Source organism: Triticum urartu, chromosome 3A (genome assembly GCF_056163025.1).
Source record: "Triticum urartu cultivar PI428250 chromosome 3A, HENAU_Tu73, whole genome shotgun sequence".
Taxonomy (NCBI): Eukaryota; Viridiplantae; Streptophyta; class Magnoliopsida; order Poales; family Poaceae; genus Triticum; species Triticum urartu.
This window is the reverse complement of record NC_141875.1, coordinates 181462454-181480264: the sequence shown is the minus strand read 5'-3', so window position 1 is coordinate 181480264 and position 17811 is coordinate 181462454. Positions and strand designations below refer to the sequence as shown.

Genomic DNA, 17811 nt, shown 5'->3' with positions numbered 1-17811 from the left:
GTAGACGAGGTCGGATTCGCACCGGAGTGTTCCTCCACAATGTCTACGGTATCAACCATACTCTTCGGATGGTAAAGTCCTTAATAAAGAGATGAGGCTCTGATACCAATTGAAAGGATCGATATGGTTGACTAGAGGGGGGGTGAATAGGCAACTAACAATTTTTAGCTTTTCTTTAACAATTTAAATTTTGCATCAAATTAGGTTGTCTAGATATGCAACTAGGTGAGAAACCTATATGATGCAACAAGGATAGGAACACAAGCAAGCAAGATATATGAAACAAATAAGCTTGCACAAGTAAAGGCACGAGATAACCAAGAGTGGAGACGGTGGAGACGAGGATGTGTTGCCGAAGTTCCTTCCCTTTGAGAGGAAGTACGTCTCCGTTGGAGCGGTGTGGAGGCACAATGCTCCCCAAGAAGCCACTAGGGCCACCGTATTCTCCTCACGCCCTCACACAATGCGAGATGCCGTGATTCCACTATTGGTGCCCTTGGAGGCGGCGACCGAACCTTTACAAACTAGGTTGGGGCAATCTCCACAACTCAATTGGAGGCTCCCAACGACACCACGAAGCTTCACCACAATGGACTATGGCTTCGCGGTGACCTCAATCGTCTAGGATGCTCAAACACCCAAGAGTAACAAGATCCGCAAGGGATTAGTGGGGGGAATCAAATATCTCTTGGTGGAAGTGTAGATCGAGGCCTTCTCAACCACTCACAAGCAAATCAACAAGTTTGGTCGACTAGGGAGTGAGATCGGGCGAAAATGGAGCTTAGAGCAATAATGGAGCTTAGGGGTGGAAGAGGTAAGTCAACGGGGAAGAAGGGGACCCCTTATATAGTGTGTGACAAAGATCCAACCGTTACCCACCAACCAGCCCGTGGCCAGCGGTACTACCGCGCCTCGCTAGCGGTACTACCGCAAGGCCGCGCGGTACTACTGCTTGCAACCAAGCGGTACTACCGCACGGCTATGCGGTACTACCGTACTGACCCACGGTGCTGCCGCAACCCCAGCGACAGTAAAGATAAACAGACGCGCAGGAACTGGGGGCGGTACTTCCGCAAGCGTGGTACTACCGCTCCCCCCATGCGGTACTACCGCAAGGCAAAAAGAACCCCAGCCAGGGGGAAGGAAACTTTCGTGCCTACTTCCGCAAAGAAACGGAAGTAGCAAAAACCCGACACAGTAGTACCGCCGAGGGGCGGTACTACTGCCTGACTGCATAGCGCGGTACTACCGCGTGGCGAAAACGGTACTACCGCGACAGGTGCGGATGTAAAAAATTACATCCGCCCCTACTACCGCGAAGGGGCGGCACTAGCCTGGTGGGCAGCGGTAGTGCGGCTCCAGGGGAGCGGTACTACCGTGGGCACCTGCGGTACTACCGCGCCACCGCGTGGTACTACCGCGAATGCCTATGATACTACCGCTTTCCTAGGAGCAGTACTACCGCGACCAGCCACAGCAGCCATACAAGGAAGGCAAGAAAACGGAGGAAGCTCCAAGGAAAAAGGAGGGGACAAGAAGGAGACGTGTACGTGATGATTCCACCCAAACCTTTCCAACGCGGACCCCCTCTTAATAGTACGGCTTTCCTATGACTCAAATCCACCAAAAAGAAACATAGAAAAGACGTCGTCTTCATCAGTCTTCGAGGGGCACCCAACCGTCTTGTGCCTAGCAATGAAGTGTCTGTAATACTCAAGGCACACGATTAGTCCGCAAATGCGTTGTCATCAATCACCAAAACACTTAGGGATAAATATGCCCTTACAACCGCAAGTCTGTATAAAACTATATGCTTTGATCAACTTATCAAAGCGTATATTCCAACTCCGAGATGATTCCACCAGTCCATAGATGGATCACTGGAGCTTTCATATTTTGTTAGCACCTTTAGGATTGACAAAACTTTCTTGTTGCATCATATATAACTCTTCTTTAATAAATCCATTAAGGAACGTAGTTTTGTTTATCCATTTGCCAGATTTCATAAAATGTGGCAATTGCTAACATGATTCGGACATACTTAAGCATAGATATGAGTGAGAAACTCTCATCATAGTCAACACCTTGAACTTGTCGAAAACCTTTTGCGACAATTCTAGCTTTGTAGATAGTAACACTACTATCAACGTCCGTCTTCCTCTTGAAGATCCATTTAATCTCAATGGCTCGCCGATCTTTGGGCAAGTCAATCAAAGTCCATACTTTGTTCTTATACATGGATCTCATCTCAGATTTCATGGCCTCAAGCCATTTCGCGGAATCTGGGCTCATCATTGCTTCCTCATAGTTCGTAGGTTCGTCATGGTCAAGTAACATGACCTCCAGAACAGGATTACCGTACCACTCTGGTGCGGATCTCACTCTGGTTTACCTACGAGGTTCGGTAGTAACTTGATCTGAATTTACATGATCATCATCATTAGCTTCCTCACTAATTGGTGTAGTAGTCATAGGAACAAATTTCTGTGATGAACTACTTTCCAATAAGAGAGTAGGTACAGTTACCTCATCAAGTTCTACTTTCCTCCCACTCACTTCTTTCGAGAGAAACTCCTTCTCTAGAAAGGATCCATTCTCAGCAGTGAATATCTTGCCTTTGGACCTGTGATAGAAGGTGTACCCAACATTTTCTTTTGGGTATCCTATGAAGATGCACTTCTTCGATTTGGGTTTGAGCTTATCAGGTTGAAACTTTTTCACATAAGCATTGCAACCTCAAACTTTAAGAAACGACAGCTTAGGTTTCTTGCCAAACCATAGTTCATACGGTGTCGTCTCAACGGATTTAGATGGTGCCCTATTTAACGTGAATGTAGCTGTCTCTAATGCATATCCCCAAAACGATAGTGGTAAATCGGTAAGAGACATCATAGATCACACCATATCTAATAAAGTACGGTTACGACATTCGGACACACCATTACACTATGGTGTTCCATGTAGCGTGAGTAGTGAAACTATTTCACATTGTTTTAACTGAAGGCCAAACTCGTAACTCAAATATTTTACTTCTGCGATCATATCGTAGAAACTTTTATTTTTGTTACAATGATTCTCCACTTTACTCTGAAATTCTTTGAACTTTTCAAATGTTTCAGACTTGTGTTTCATCAAGTAGATATACTCATATCTGCTCAAATCATCTCTGAAGATCCGGAAATAATGATACCTGCCGCGAGCCTCAATATTTATTGGACCACATACATCAGTATGTATGATTTCCAACAAATATGTTGCTCGCTCCATTGTTCCGGAGAACGGAGTCTTAGTCATCTTGCCCATGAGGCATGGTTCGCAAGCATCAACTGATTCATAATCAAATGATTCCAAAAGCCCATCAGCATGGATTTTCTTCATGCGCTTTACACCAATATGACCTAAACGGCAGTGCCACAAATAAGTTGCACTATCATTATTAACTTTGCATCTTTTGGCTTCAATATTATGAAAATGTGTATCACCACGATCGAGATCCAACAAACCATTTTCATTGGGTGTGTGACCATAGAAGGTTTTATTCATGTAAACAGAACAACAATTATTCTCTAACTTACATGAATACCGTATTGCAATAAACATGATTTAATCATATTCATGCTCAACACAAATACTAAATAACATTTATTTTAGGTTTAACACTAATCCCGAAAGTATAGGGAGTGTGCGATGATGATTATATCAATCTTTGAACCATTTCCAATACACATCGTCACTTCACCCTTAACTAGTCTCTGTTCATTCTACAACTCCCGTTTCGAGTTACTATTCTTAGCAACTGAACTAGTATCAAATACTGAGGGGTTGCTATAAACACTAGTAAAGTACACATCAATAACATGTATATCAAATATACATATGTTCACTTTGCCATCCTTCTTATCCGCCAATTACTTGGGGTAGTTCTGCTTCCAGTGATCAGTCCCTTTGCAGTAGAAGCACTCGGTTTCAGGCTTTAGTCTAGCTTTGGGCTTCTTCACGGAAGTAACAACATGCTTGCCATTCTACATGAAGTTCCCTTTCTTTCCCTTTGCCCTTTTTATTGAAACTAGTGGTCTTGTTAATCATCAACACTTGATGCTCTTTCTTGATTTCTACCTTCATCGATTTCATCATCATGAAAAGCTTGGGAATCGTTTTCGTCATCCCTTGCATACTATAGTTCATCACGAAGTTCTACCAACTTGGTGATGGTGACTAGAGAATTCTGTCAACCACTATTTTATCTGGAAGATTAACTCCCACTTGATTCAAGCGATTGTAGTACCCAGACAATCTGAGCACATGCTCACTGCTTGAGCTATTCTCCTCCATCTTTTAGCTATAGAACTTGTTGGAGACTTCATATCTCTCAACTTGGGTATTTTCTTGAAATATTAACTTCAACTCCTGGAACATCTCATATGGTCCATGACGTTCAAAACGTCTTTGAAGTCCCGATTCTAAGCCGTTTAAGCATGGTGCACTAAACTATCAAGTGGTCATCATATTGATCTAGCCAAACGTTCATAACATCTGCATCTGCTCCTGCAATAGGTTTGTCACCTAGTGGTGCATCAAGGACATAATTCTTCTGTGCAACAATGAGGATAAACCTCAGATCACGGATCCAATCCGCATCATTGCTACTAACATCTTTCAACTTAGTTTTCTCTAGGAACATATCAAAAATAAAACAGGGGAGCTAAACGCGAGCTATTGATCTACAACATAGATATGCTAATACTACCAGGACTAAGTTCATGATAAATTAAAGTTCAATTAATCATATTACTTAAGAACTCCCACTTAGATAGACATCCATCTAATCATCTAAGTGATCACGTGATCCAAATCAACTAAACTATAACTGATCATCACGTGAAATGGAGTAGTTTTCAATGGTGAACATCACTATGTTGATCATATCTATTATATGATTCATGCTCGACCTTTCGGTCGTAGTGTTCTGAGGCCATATCTGAAGGAAATATGCCCTAGAGGCAATAATAAAGTTATTATTTATTTCCTTATTTCATGATAAATGCTTATTATTCATGCTAGAATTGTATTAACCGGAAACATAATACATGTGTGAATACATAGACAAACAGAGTGTCACTAGTATGCCTCTACTTGACTAGCTCGTTAATCAAAGATGGTTATGTTTCCTAACCATGAACAATGAGTTGTTATTTGATTAACGAGGTCACATCATTAGTTGAATGATCTGATTGACATGACCCATTCCATTAGCTTAGCACACGATCGTTTAGTATGTTGCTATTGCTTTTCTTCATGACTTATACATGTTCCTATGACTATGAGATTATGCAACTCCCGTTTGCCGGAGGAACACTTTGGGTGCTACCAAACGTCACAACGTAACTGGGTGATTATAAAGGAGCATTACAGGTGTCTCCAAAGGTAGATGTTGGGTTGGCGTATTTCGAGATTAGGATTTGTCACTCCGATTGTCGGAGAGGTATCTCTGGGCCCTCTCGGTAATACACATCACATAAGCCTTGCAAGCATTACAACTAATATGTTAGTTGTGAGATGATGTATTATGGAACGAGTAAAGAGACTTGCCGGTAACGAGATTGAACTAGGTATTGGATACCGACGATCGAATCTCGGGCAAGTAACATACCGATGACAAAGGGAACAACGTATGTTGTTGTGCGGTCTGACCGATAAAGATCTTCGTAGAATATGTAGGAGCCAATATGGGCATTCAGGTCCCGCTATTGGTTATTGACAGGAGACATGTCTCGGTCATGTCTACATTATTCTCGAACCCGTAGGGTCTGCACGCTTAAGGTTACGATGACAGTTACATTATGAGTTTATGCATTTTGATGTACCGAAGGTTGTTCGGAGTCCCGGATGTGATCACGGACATGACGAGGAGTCTCGAAATGGTTGAGACGTAAAGATTGATATATTGGAAGCCTATGTTTGGATATCGGAAGTGTTCCGGGTGAAATCGGGATTTTACCGGGTTACCGGGAGGTTACCGGAACCCCCCGGGAGCCATATGGGCCTTCATGGGCCTTAGTGGAAAGGAGAAAGGGGCAGCCCAAGGGGGCTGCGCACCTCCCCCCTCCCCTAGTCCTATTAGGACTAGGAGAGGTGACCGGGCACCCCTCTCCCTCTTTCCCCCTCGGGGAATCCTAGTTGGAATAGGATTGGAGGGGAGTCCTACTCCCGGAAGGAGTAGGACTCCTCCTGCGCCTCTCTCCCTGGCCGGCGCCCCTCTCCCCCCTTGGCTCCTTTATATACTGAGGTAAAGGCACCCTAGAACACACAAGTTGATCCACGTGATCTATTCCTTAGCCGTGTGCGGTGCCCCCTGCCACCATATACCTCGATAATACTGTAGCGGAGTTTAGGCGAAGCCCTGCTGCAGTAGTACATCAAGATCGTCACCACGCCGTCGTGCTGACGGAACTCTTCCCCGACACTTTGCTGGATCGGAGTCCGGGGATCGTCATCGAGCTGAACGTGTGCTCGAACTCGGAGGTGCCGTAGTTTTGGTGCTTGATCGGTTGGATCGTGAAGACGTACGACTACTTCCTCTACGTCGTGTCATCGCTTCCGCAGTCGGTCTGCGTTGGGTACGTAGACAATACTCTCCCCCTCGTTGTTATGCGTCACATGATCTTGCGTGTGCGTAGGAAATTTTTTGAAATTACTACGTTTCCCAACAATATCTGCATATGCTAGGCTCGTCAAGTTTAACCTGAGTATTCTGCGTGTGCAAAACTGGCTTGCACCCGTTGTAGATGGACATAGAGCTTATCACACCCGATCATCACGTGGTGTCTGGGCACGATAAACTTTGGCAACGACGCATACTCAGGAAGAACACTTTTATCTTGAAATTTAGTGAGAGATCATCTTATAATGCTACCGTCAATCAAAGCAAGATAAGATGCATAAAAGATAAACATCATATGCAATCAATGTAAGTGATATGATATGGCCATCATCATCTTGTGCTTGTGATCTCCATCTCCGAAGCACCGTCATGATCACCATCGTCACCGATGCGACACCTTGATCTCCATCGTAGCATCGTTGTCGTCTCGCCAATCTTATGCTTCTACGACTATCGCTACCGCTTAGTGATAAAGTAAAGCATTACAGGGCGATTGCATTGCATACAATAAAGCGACAACCATATGGCTCCTGCCAGTTACCGATAACTCGGTTACAAAACATGATCGTCTCATACAATAAAATTTAGCATCATGCTTTGACCATATCACATCACAACATGTCCTGCAAAAACAAGTTAGACGCCCTCTACTTTGTTTGTTGCAAGTTTTACGTGGCTGCTACGGGCTGAGCAAGAACCGTTCTTACCTACGCATCAAAACCACAATGATAGTTTGTCAAGTTGGTGATGTTTTAACCTTCGCAAGGACCGGGTGTAGCTACACTCGGTTCAACTAAAGTTTGAGAAACTGACACCCGCCGGCCACCTGTGTGCAAAGCATGTCAGTAGAACCAGTCGCGCGTAAGCGTACGCGTAATGTCGGTCCAGGCCGCTTCATCCAAAAATAGCGCCGAACCAAAGTATGACATGCTGGTAAGCAGTATGACTTATATCGCCCACAACTCACTTGTGTTCTACTCGTGCATATGACATCTACGCATAAAACCTAGCTCGAATGCCTCTGTTGAGGTACGTAGTAATTTCAAAAAAATTCCTACGCACACACAGGATAATGGTGATGCATAGCAACAAGAGGGGAGAGTGTGTCCACGTACCCTCGTAGACCGAAAGCGAAAGCGTTAGCACAATGCGGTTGATATAGTCGTACGTCTTCACGATCCGACCGATCAAGCACCGAACGCACGGCACCTCCGAGTTCTGCACACGTTCAACTCGATGACGTCCCTCGAACTCCGATCCAGCCGAGCTTTGAGGGAGAGTTCCGTCAGCACGACGGCGTGGTGATGATGATGATGTTCTATCGACGCAGGGCTTCGCCTAAGCACCGCTACAATATGACCGAGGTGGATTATGGTGGAGGGGGGCACCGCACACAGCTAAGAGATCCAAGGGATCAATTGTTGTGTCTATGGGGTGCCCCTGGCCACGTATATAAAGGAGTGGAGGAGGGGAGGGGCCGGCCCTCTCTATGGCGCGCCCTAGGGGAGTCCTACTCCCACCGGCGAGCCCCTGGCCACCGGGAGTAGGATTCCCCCTTTCCTAGTAGAACTAGGAGCCCTTCCAAGTAGTAGGAGTAGGAGAGAAGGAAAGGGAAAAGAGAAGAGAACGAATGAGGGGGCGCAGCGCTTCCCCCTAGTCCAATTCGGACTAGGCCTTGGGGTGCGCGCGGCCTGCCTCTCTATTTCCCCTAAAGCCCAATAAGGCCCATACACTCCCCGGTACTCCGATAAATACCCGAATCACTCGGAACCTTTTCGATGTCCGAATATAGTCGTCCAATATATCGATCTTTACGTCTCGACCATTTCGAGACTCCTCATCATGTCCCCGATCTCATCCGGGACTCCGAACTATCTTCGATACATCAAAACACATAAACTCATAATATAACTGTCATTGAACTTTAAGCGTGCGGACCCTACGGGTTCGAGAACTATGTAGACATGACCGAGACATGTCTCCGGTCAATAACCAATAGCGGAACCTGGATGCTCATATTGGCTCCTACATATTCTACGAAGATCTTTATCGGTCAAACCGCATAACAACATACGTTGTTCCCTTTGTCATCGGTATGTTACTTTCCCGAGATTCGATCGTCGGTATCTCAATACCTAGTTCAATCTCGTTACCGGCAAGTCTCTTTACTCGTTCCGTAATACATCATCCCGCAACTAACTCATTAGTTGCAATGCTTGCAAGGCTTAAGTGATGTGCATTACCGTGTGGGCCCAGAGATACCTCTCCGACAATCGGAGTGACAAATTCTAATCTCGAAATACGCCAACCCAACAAGTACGTTCGGAGACACCTGTAGAGCACCTTTATAATCATCCAGTTACATTGTGACGTTTGGTAGCACACAAAGTGTTCCTCCGGTAAACGGGAGTTGCATAATCTCATAGTCATAGGAACATGTATAAGTCATGAAGAAAGCAATAGCAACATACTAAACGATCGATTGCTAAGCTAACGAAATGGGTCAAGTCAATCACATCATTCTCCTAATGATGTGATCCCGTTAATCAAATGACGATTCTTTGTCTATGGCTAGGAAACCTAACCATCTTTGATCAACGAGCTAGTCAAGTAGAGGCATACTAGTGACACTCTGTTTGTCTATGTATTCACACATGTATCATGTTTCGGTTAATACAATTCTAGCATGAATAATAAACATTTATCATGATATAAGGAAATAAATAATAATTTTATTATTGCCTCTAGGGCATATTTCCTTCAGTTTTGAGTTATTCTTATTTTCCTAGTAGAGGTGTGAGGCCACTTTGTACAACTAAACCAAAGGCAAGCCATTACCTTTTCCCATTGTTGGTCGAAATTTAGTGAGAAACCAAAGTGGCAAACTCTCTTTGAATAGCTCAAAACAACACCATGAAGTTGGAAGAGGAGCAAAGTGGAGGGGCGGACTAACAAGCAACTGTGCCAAAGAGGAACTGGCAGGTGATGGGCAACAAGTGGGAGAAGCAAAGGGTCGTGTGTGACCGTGTGGCAAGCAAAAATGCCCGCCACATGAAGCCGCCAAGGAGGAGAAGAAGGAGGAGAGGTACAAGCTCTTTTGGGGTGTTCAAAGGGAGTGGATGGAGTTCGAGCATAGAGGGTGAAAGAGAAATTGAGCATTGAGAGGGAGAAGATAAACATGAAGAAGCAAGAGAAAAATACAAAATGGGAGCTTAAAAAGGCGGCGACAGTGCACATAATTTTGTGTGTGTGTGTGAGGGAGAGAAAGAGAGAGACAGAGAGAAAAGGGGGGGGGGGGGTAATGCTTGCGAGGACACGAAGATTTTAGGATCATGTTGCAAGACGCTAGCCTCTTTGAGGAAAGCAAGAAGTGGCTCCACATGAAGAAGAAGGAGATCAACGAGCGCAATAAAGGACTCGATTGAATTATTCATGTATCGCCTATTTATGCATGCATTGTAGAAGTTTATTTTAGCATGTGTTGAATTATGATTTATTTTGCTTTGTCAAATTGTTGAATTTGTGTTGAATTGATGCTATATGATGCTAGCCACACCCTCCAATATAACCTTTTTAACTTGGTCTTGTATTTTTATTTACTAAAATCCATCTTCGAAGTCCTTCCTTTAAACTTCGCCAATACAATTTGGTGAGTAGTTTGAACATTTGCCAACGTGACAAAAGGGATAAGGAAAACGAGTGGACGCAGCTCAGCGCGACAGGGACTGGTAAGTGATTGGGTTGGTGGATATCATATAGTACTAGCCATGTTTTTCCAATGCAGTGACGTTCGCAATGATGCAGTTCTCTACGTCTGATTTTTTTTACCCCCTACATGTAGGAGATCGGTCCTTGACTTGACTCTCAGCTTCCAAATACCAAGTTGTCCCCTGAACTGGGACGAAGGTAATTAGCCATGGCGTCTACTGAAACAGGAGGTGACAAGTACCGGTCGTTCATGCACGGCGAGGGCGAGAAGAACACCGTGTGGAGGCATGGAGCCCCTCCCAACTACGACATCGTGAACAAGCTCTTCGAGGAAGAGAGGACCAAGGTACGCACCGCTAAACCTATCCACGAGTAGGTCCATGATGTACCCTGAATCACATCAATTTCTACTGATTATTACTACTAGTATTTTTAAGCTTTGTTCACGTGATTAACACTGCAACAGGAATGGCCGGATGGGTCTCTTGAGGAGAAGGTGCAGCGCCTGCTCAAGACCTGGGAGATGGAGATGATCCACAAGGTGCGCCCCGACGACCAGAAGAGCGTCCACTCCCAGGGATTCACCGCGAGCACCAACGGTGAGACGCCGCCGCACAGTGGCACCCTTCTGCCCATCCATCCACCGATCTTGCGACATAATCACATAAGATCGTCTGCCTTGCAACGGCACCAACGCTTGCTTATTTGCAGGGATGAAGCCTCTAACGCGGAAGGAGTGGACTGCCATCGGCGGCTACAACGCGTTCCTGGCGACCAAGCTGCCGCCGGAGCACCGCATCTACGACCCGGACAAGGAGACGGTCGACTCCGGCATGTCGACGTTCCTCACGGCGTTCCCCAGGGGCTTCGCCATCGAGGTGCTGGACGTGTACAGCGGCCCGCCGAGGGTCGCCTTCAAGTTCCGGCACTGGGGTTACATGGAGGGGCCGTTCAAGGGCCACCCTCCTCACGGCCAGCGCGTCGAGTTCTTTGGGGTCTGCGTCTTCCATGTAAGCTTGGCAGCTTTGATAGTACAGTCAAGTTTTGTTCAAAGTTGGGACTTCACAGAATCACAGTAACAGTCTAACAGAGTAGACACTGACATGGGTGGCTGCAACAATGTGATGACAGGTTGATGAGGAGATGAAGGTGGAGAAGGCGGAGTACTTCTACGAGCGCGGCAACTTCCTCGCAAGCTTCTTGAGCGCGCCTGCTACTGCTGCTGCTGCATCGGCTTCAGGTTGTCCTGTGATGAGAGGAAACTGAAGCACCAAAGAAACATGTCGCTCATATCGTTGGATGACCAGCTTCAGATTTCAAATTGGCTTTTGATTTCATGTGGTGGCATTACAATGTTTGAATAAAGTGGCTTATTATGTCTGGTACAAACACCACTTCGGGTGTGTAGGTGTAAGAAGCCCAACTTGGATTTGGACATCGCTATCTGAAGAGCTGCATGAAATGACTCGATCATCACCAAGAATCCGATAAAAAAGAGCCTACTTATTTTCGAGCTAGACAGCATCTTCCTTCATTGTTCGGAGGTGCATTCAGACTGTCACCAGAGGCTCTATTTGAGCACTGTAGGGAAGACACGTTGCCCTATTCGTAGCACAAACGCAAACCTTGTATTATAGGATCCTAACAAGTCCCTCCTGTGTCGACAATGGCAGAAATGCTTAGATGAGAAAACATGAGCTTCAGAAGCATTGCAAGGCAGCTAAGCAGATAGACAGGGAAATTATCTTACTTGTAGTACCTTTATAACTTTGATTTTGCGGACAATCTTGTCCTCAACTCCTCAGCAACCGCATCAATGAACTCCATGGTGTTCAGATACTTATCACGGCTAACACTGTAAGACGCCAAGAGAAGCAATTAAATAAAAATAATACTTCAAAATAACCGATTAGAACTAAGCCCTGTGTACTGTAGCTACAAAATGGAAAGAAATGGCAGAATTACGTTGGTCCGTGTATGAGAAGAGCTAGATCCTTTGTCATCTTTCCAGATTCCACTGTTCCCACACAAGCAGCTTCAAGTTTTTGTGTGAAATCCAACAGTCTTTTGTTGTCATCGAGCTTTGCCCTGTATTAAGTATTCAATATTAAGACGTAATGCTTCAGCTACAAATACATCAAATAAAGTTACTGCAGCATACTAAATATTTACAAAATTAGCAAGAAAAAAAACTGGAATAACCTTCCTAAAGTGAAAACTCCCACCAAAGTTTAGAAGACAATTTTCTCAACTCCACATATTAAGAAAACTAAAGATTGTGTATGGCAATTGAATAGGAATATTAAGATAAATTGTGTATAAAAACTTAGGTTCAACTGGTCTAAGAAAATAAATTTAGGTTCAACATAATGAGTGAAAACATTATCATCTAACTTCTATGGTTTAATTCACCCTTGGTACCTATGTGCTAATCCAGTAGACCACGCAAAGATTGACGCAATGCTGTTTGTGCTAGTTTCGCCTCCTTTTTGGTGGACTCTGTAATGTCGTGTGACTGTACCGTGTGCAGCTTCAGCTTCAACTGTTCTACCGTCAGGGCACACCTAAAGTAACACGAACTATACTTGTTAAGCTGAGCAGAGAGAAGCACATACTGGGTGCCAGTTATTCCAGCAGTAGAGCACAATGTAAGTGCATTTCCAATAGTAAAACACTAAAACATTATCCTAACAAATGGTTATGAGACACGAATTGAACTTTGAAATACACAGAGTAGCATGAAATATCCGTCCGGGCACGTACCAGAACCGATGTCATGAGACCTAACGATCCAAAACCTGAAACAGGAGTAGAACATTCCAGCTCTTAACAAATGAACTACCATCCTTCTCAAGATAAAAGGTTGCAGCAGACAACATCCATATGTAGAGCACATACCTTGAGCAACTAGATCGCTCTGCACATCTCCGTCATAATTCTTGCAAGCCCAAACATAGCCACCTTCACTCTTTAGGGCATAGGCCACCATATCATCGATCAGTCTATGTTCATACCTGCCACAGCAACAATTAGTCTGGAAGAGAAGGAAGAAACATTTAATACTTGTCTGCACAAGACAGAGCAAATAGACTACCATATTCCTGCATCCTCAAACCTGCCTCTCCAATTTGTTTCATAGTTTTCTTGGAATATGTCTTTAAACCTGATATACAAGACAACCAGGCAAGTAAGGAATGTTATATTTCATGAAATGCATACATGGATGCAAGCCTGTCTCCAAAGTAAGTAGATAGCTTATGATAATTGTATATTGACCTTCCGTCATATTTTTTCAGGATTGTGTTCTTGGTACTAAGATAAAGCGGCCATCTTTTCTGGTAAGCCACATTCATCGAAGCTTCAGCAAATGCCCGAATTGACTGTTTGGAATGCAATAAGATAAATCATGTTATGATTAAAAAAAAACCATTTGAACACACACAGCATCAAAGCTAGCATGACACAGGGAACAAACCTCATCAGTGTTATACATAGACAATGCTACTCCACCAGCACCACTAAAGTTGAACACATCCAACTCTATTTGTTCCTCTATGCCATCTGTGGTAGTTTTAAAAAGATAAGAGAGTAAACATGACACTGACACAATGGATAACTTATATTTAGAGACTGGGAAAATATGATTAGTACTTTACTATATTAGTAAGGTACATTCACATATATGCAGTTGTTTTACTCGGAGAAACCGGTTATATTCATTGTACACATGTACTCCCTCCGTCCCAAAATAAGTGTTGCTGGTTTAGTACAAATTTAGTACTCCCTCAGTAAACTAATATAAGAGCGTTTAGATTACTAAAATAGTAATCTAAACGTTCTTATATTAGTTTACGGAGGAAGTACAAAGTTGTACTAAATTAGCGACACTTATTTTAGGACGGAGGGAGTATAAGCCAATTCATATGTCCCGAAGTAGTACCCCTTATTATATAAACCATTTAATAGGTCCTGAAGTAGTACCCCAGATTATAGTGGTAGCCAAGCTTAATGTGCCAATATGGTGACACATCATGTCTATTCCAACAATCATGTCTCTATTTTGAGAACCAACAACATTTTCAATCGCAAAGATGTCCGTAAAAAACAGGATGTAGAGTTATTATCAGTAGAACAAACACAATAGTGAGACCAAGCCGCAAGCTATCCGGTCCTAACTTCTACAAATTCTGACTTGTAAGACCTATCAGAACATTAGCTGGATAACTAACTTTGTAGGGCTACATACCAAATATCAACTTGAGTTTCCCTGGCCCTCTGATGATTGTATCTGTTGCTCGGTATTGATCACCAAAAGCATGTCTGCCAATGCATATGGGTTTTGTCCATCCTGTCAGAGTAAGATATGTAGCATAAACATCAACAAGCTCCAAGTATTGGTGTGTGCAGCACTGCAGTACAGCCACCATACCAGGCACAAGCCAAGGAACATTCTTGCAGATGATTGGTTCTCGGAAAACAGTTCCTGTGGAAAAAAATGAGTTCCACCAATGTAAGTAATAAAGAACCACAAAAGGTGCATTGATGGAAGTTCAGAGTAGAACGAACACAAGATTCAAGAATCTCAATGCACATATGTGAAGTAAATGAATCACGAGTGAGTGGTTTACCATTTAAGATGTTCCTTATTGTCCCATTTGGACTCCTCCACATAGCTTTTAAATTAAACTCTTTTACGCGTCCTTCATCTGTAAGGTCACAAGTAGTGTGGCACCAAATCAAAATTAACATGGGCATCCAATGTTGCTATAGAGCGTTAAGGTTCATAAGTTAATGAGCCCAAATTCTGCCGAACATCACCTGGGGTGACAGTTGCGCATTTGATGGCCACGTTATACCTGAAAAAAAAAATAGAATCACTGAACCACTATAATGTAAAAGGCTACAAATATAGGAACCACAAATAATAATATCAGCATATGTTATATATCAGCATAAATGGAAGCACCAGCAGTCCAGCACACATGCAAATTCCTTCATTCAATCAATAATTGCTAGGCGATACTAGGACGAGGAGGTTCAGAAGCACTGATAATATTGATTTGCAGTAGACAATATCAGATCCATTAAAGAAAGGAACAACTAAATAGTGAAACAAAAACAAGAAAACAGAGAGTGGTCCAAAATCAGGAATCTGAAAAACTGAGGCTTACTTTAGGGTAGCTTCTGCACTTTCTATCGTTACTTTATCCCCAGTAGCATCACGGTTAGGTAGACCTAAGTCAAAGTATTTTATATCCAAGTCCAGGAAAGGAAATATAAGCTGCATGATCAACAAACATATTTAAAAAATGTCTCTTAATGAAGATGGGGGCAATAAGCAACACGAAAATCACAAAAAGTAATAAAATGGAGTAAAGACGTAAGAGATGCTGAGCACAATGCTTAGGTAAGTATTCCATCGATATCAAGAACAAACAGAAATGACAAGAACTAACCTTATCTTTGATCCATTTCCATATAATTCGTGTCATCTCGTCACCTACGCAAAATGAACATATAGTTTATGAGTTATTTCAGTCAGCAAAAGCATCGTCTCCCAACTATAAAAAAAGGGTGACACTTATGGGCTAAAAATATATTTCCTGGTAAATGCTACACAAAAGGATAATCAGTCTATTCATGGCACTTTTTCAGCCACTACTAACTTCTGAGTGAGGACATATTGGGCTGACATCTGGAATACAACAAGGCGCAATCAAGCAAACATGTAATAAATAAGTTTTTTTTAGATAAATTTTGCAGATAAGTTCTGAACTTGGTATCTGGAAATAGTGCATACTGAGTGCATTGGAAGACGATTTGGAACGTTTTTCATCTTCCATCAGTGTATCTTCCACGTGGTTAACCATACTACTTTCATGTCACCCAATAGGGAAGTCCTGCTAAGGTCAGTGCATTTTCTAATCAGAGAACTTCTTCAATACACCTTAGATTCAAAAAAATTAAGACCAGCCGCTGTATACACAGTGAAGCACCTAGTAAACTACTCCCTCCGTTCCATAATATAAGAGCGTTTTTTCTTTTCTTTCGCGGGTGGATATAAGAGCGTTTTTTACACTAGTATAGTGTAAAAAAACACTCTTATATTATTGGACGGAGGGAGTAGTAAGTAATTAGACGAACATTAATCACCAGAGCATCATGGAACGATATCACCGAACAACTTCACCCAAATAATCACATTTCCCTGCACAAGTGAAGTGGGTCAAGGCTGCCTAGAACACCAAGGTATAAGGCCGAAATTTGATCCCGTGATACTGTAGCACATGGACTACGCTTCCAGCTCAACTGCACATGATCCAAATCCAAGTAAAGCAGACTAATTCATCCACCACCATGGGCGGACTAACTCAGCCACACAATCAGTCAAACACACGCGGTACATAATCTTAACATGCCCTCTTGGATTGCAGAAAAGCACGAGACAAATCAAGCAGGGTTCCGATAGGAGAGTGGGGGATCGGGGTTCTCACCGTCCATCTCGACGATGGGGTTGGCGACCTGGATCTTGTCGAACGCCATGGGCGCCGCGCTCGGCTCGCGGGGCAGCTAGCCTTCTCCGGAGCGAGCAGAGGCGAGGCGAGGCGACGCGGGAGTGAGGAAATTCGAGCTCTTCCAGCCTGCGCGGCGTGGACTGGGGAGACCGGAGCGCGGAGAGAACGAGGCAGTTTGCAGTTGTATGACGAACTAAGCGACACGGCGGAGTCCGGCCGCAGGCCGTGGACTTGGTCCAGTGTGCGGTGACTGGGACAGGGCATCTGGGGCCACGTCACGTTTGAGTGATCGGCCGTCTAATTAATCTAGGGCGTGTTTGGTTCCTTGTGTTGCATCTGGCCCGCATCCATCATGCAAAATCTGGGTCGTTTGGTAAGCTGTATGGGCCCTTCAGCCTGGCCCGGCGGATGCAAAAGGAGGCCTCTCAGCCAGGCTGAGGGGAACGCAGGATTCCTGCGTATCTCGTGCAGGCTCATTCCTCCGTTTCCTTCCTCTCCCTTCTGCCTCTTCGTCACGCGCCGCCGCCAAGATCCAATCGACCAAGCGCCGCTGAATCCTTCTTCGTCAAGCACCACCACCTCCGTTCTCCTCTACTAAGCGCCGCCGCCGTCCTCTACAAAGCGCCGTCGCCGCCGCCCTTGTCAAGTGCCGTCAGCTTCGTTCGCCTCCACCAAGCATTGCTGCTGCCGCCGGATCCTGCCTCCTCGTGCTCGCCTGATCCAACCGTCTGGAACCACCGAGCCCCGGATCCCATCGCTCCACGCTGCTGCATATGCTCTGCCTTCCGCATCAATTTCAGCAATATTCAGAAGAACTGCACCTCATACAGCCATGACGTACAAGTTCACCAAACACCAATCTTGGCTCAACTTTGCATCGGCTCAACCAGGTCGTGGTCACCCAGGTTCCCTCATGCAATGCATCCT

The 17811-nt window shown here is 44.3% G+C and overlaps 2 protein-coding genes across 5 annotated transcripts; one reads left to right on the top strand and one right to left on the bottom strand.

The window, feature by feature from the left end:
• The first annotated feature begins 10435 nt into the window (after positions 1 to 10435).
• On the top strand, positions 10436 to 11758 carry LOC125531325 (pathogen-related protein-like). Its single transcript, XM_087546744.1, has 4 exons — positions 10436 to 10715; positions 10836 to 10968; positions 11081 to 11379; positions 11501 to 11758. The coding sequence occupies exons 1-4, from the start codon at positions 10578 to 10580 to the stop codon at positions 11633 to 11635; spliced, it is 705 nt and encodes a 234-aa protein (XP_087402870.1). The 5' UTR covers positions 10436 to 10577; the 3' UTR covers positions 11636 to 11758.
• Positions 11682 to 17168, bottom strand: LOC125531324 (cytosolic isocitrate dehydrogenase [NADP]). 4 transcript variants are annotated; one of them, XM_048695736.2, is made up of 16 exons: positions 16864 to 17164; positions 15826 to 15869; positions 15541 to 15650; positions 15188 to 15225; positions 14998 to 15075; positions 14799 to 14852; positions 14616 to 14717; positions 13845 to 13930; positions 13646 to 13749; positions 13464 to 13532; positions 13268 to 13383; positions 13133 to 13167; positions 12791 to 12933; positions 12335 to 12457; positions 12129 to 12224; positions 11682 to 12024 (listed from the first exon to the last, which is right to left on the bottom strand). In XM_048695736.2, exons 1-15 carry the CDS (start codon positions 16910 to 16912, stop codon positions 12131 to 12133), a joined length of 1245 nt encoding a protein of 414 aa, XP_048551693.2. In that variant the 5' UTR covers positions 16913 to 17164; the 3' UTR covers positions 11682 to 12024; positions 12129 to 12130. The 4 variants fall into 4 exon arrangements, with proteins under 4 accessions (XP_048551693.2, XP_048551691.2, XP_087402869.1 ...); XM_048695734.2 differs by lacking the exon at positions 16864 to 17164 and adding an exon at positions 16170 to 16268; XM_087546743.1 differs by having other exon boundaries at positions 12120 to 12224; positions 14616 to 14852; positions 16864 to 17168.
• Between the last annotated feature and the right edge of the window lie 643 nt (positions 17169 to 17811).

What these genes read in the sequence shown, in the direction of transcription:
- LOC125531325 (XM_087546744.1), top strand. Translation starts at nt 10,578, where the DNA reads ATGGCGTCTACTGAAACAGGAGGTGACAAGTACCGGTCGTTCATGCAC. An exon ending in TCGAGGAAGAGAGGACCAAG is followed by an intron (nt 10,716 to 10,835) that starts GTACGCACCGCT and finishes ACACTGCAACAG; the next exon opens with GAATGGCCGGATGGGTCTCT. An exon ending in ATTCACCGCGAGCACCAACG is followed by an intron (nt 10,969 to 11,080) that starts GTGAGACGCCGC and finishes GCTTATTTGCAG; the next exon opens with GGATGAAGCCTCTAACGCGG.
- LOC125531324 (XM_087546743.1), bottom strand. Translation starts at nt 16,912, where the DNA reads ATGGCGTTCGACAAGATCCAGGTCGCCAACCCCATCGTCGAGATGGAC. An exon ending in CTATGTATAACACTGATGAG is followed by an intron (nt 13,750 to 13,844) that starts GTTTGTTCCCTG and finishes CATTCCAAACAG; the next exon opens with TCAATTCGGGCATTTGCTGA. An exon ending in TTTGAGGATGCAGGAATATG is followed by an intron (nt 13,384 to 13,463) that starts GTAGTCTATTTG and finishes TTGCTGTGGCAG; the next exon opens with GTATGAACATAGACTGATCG.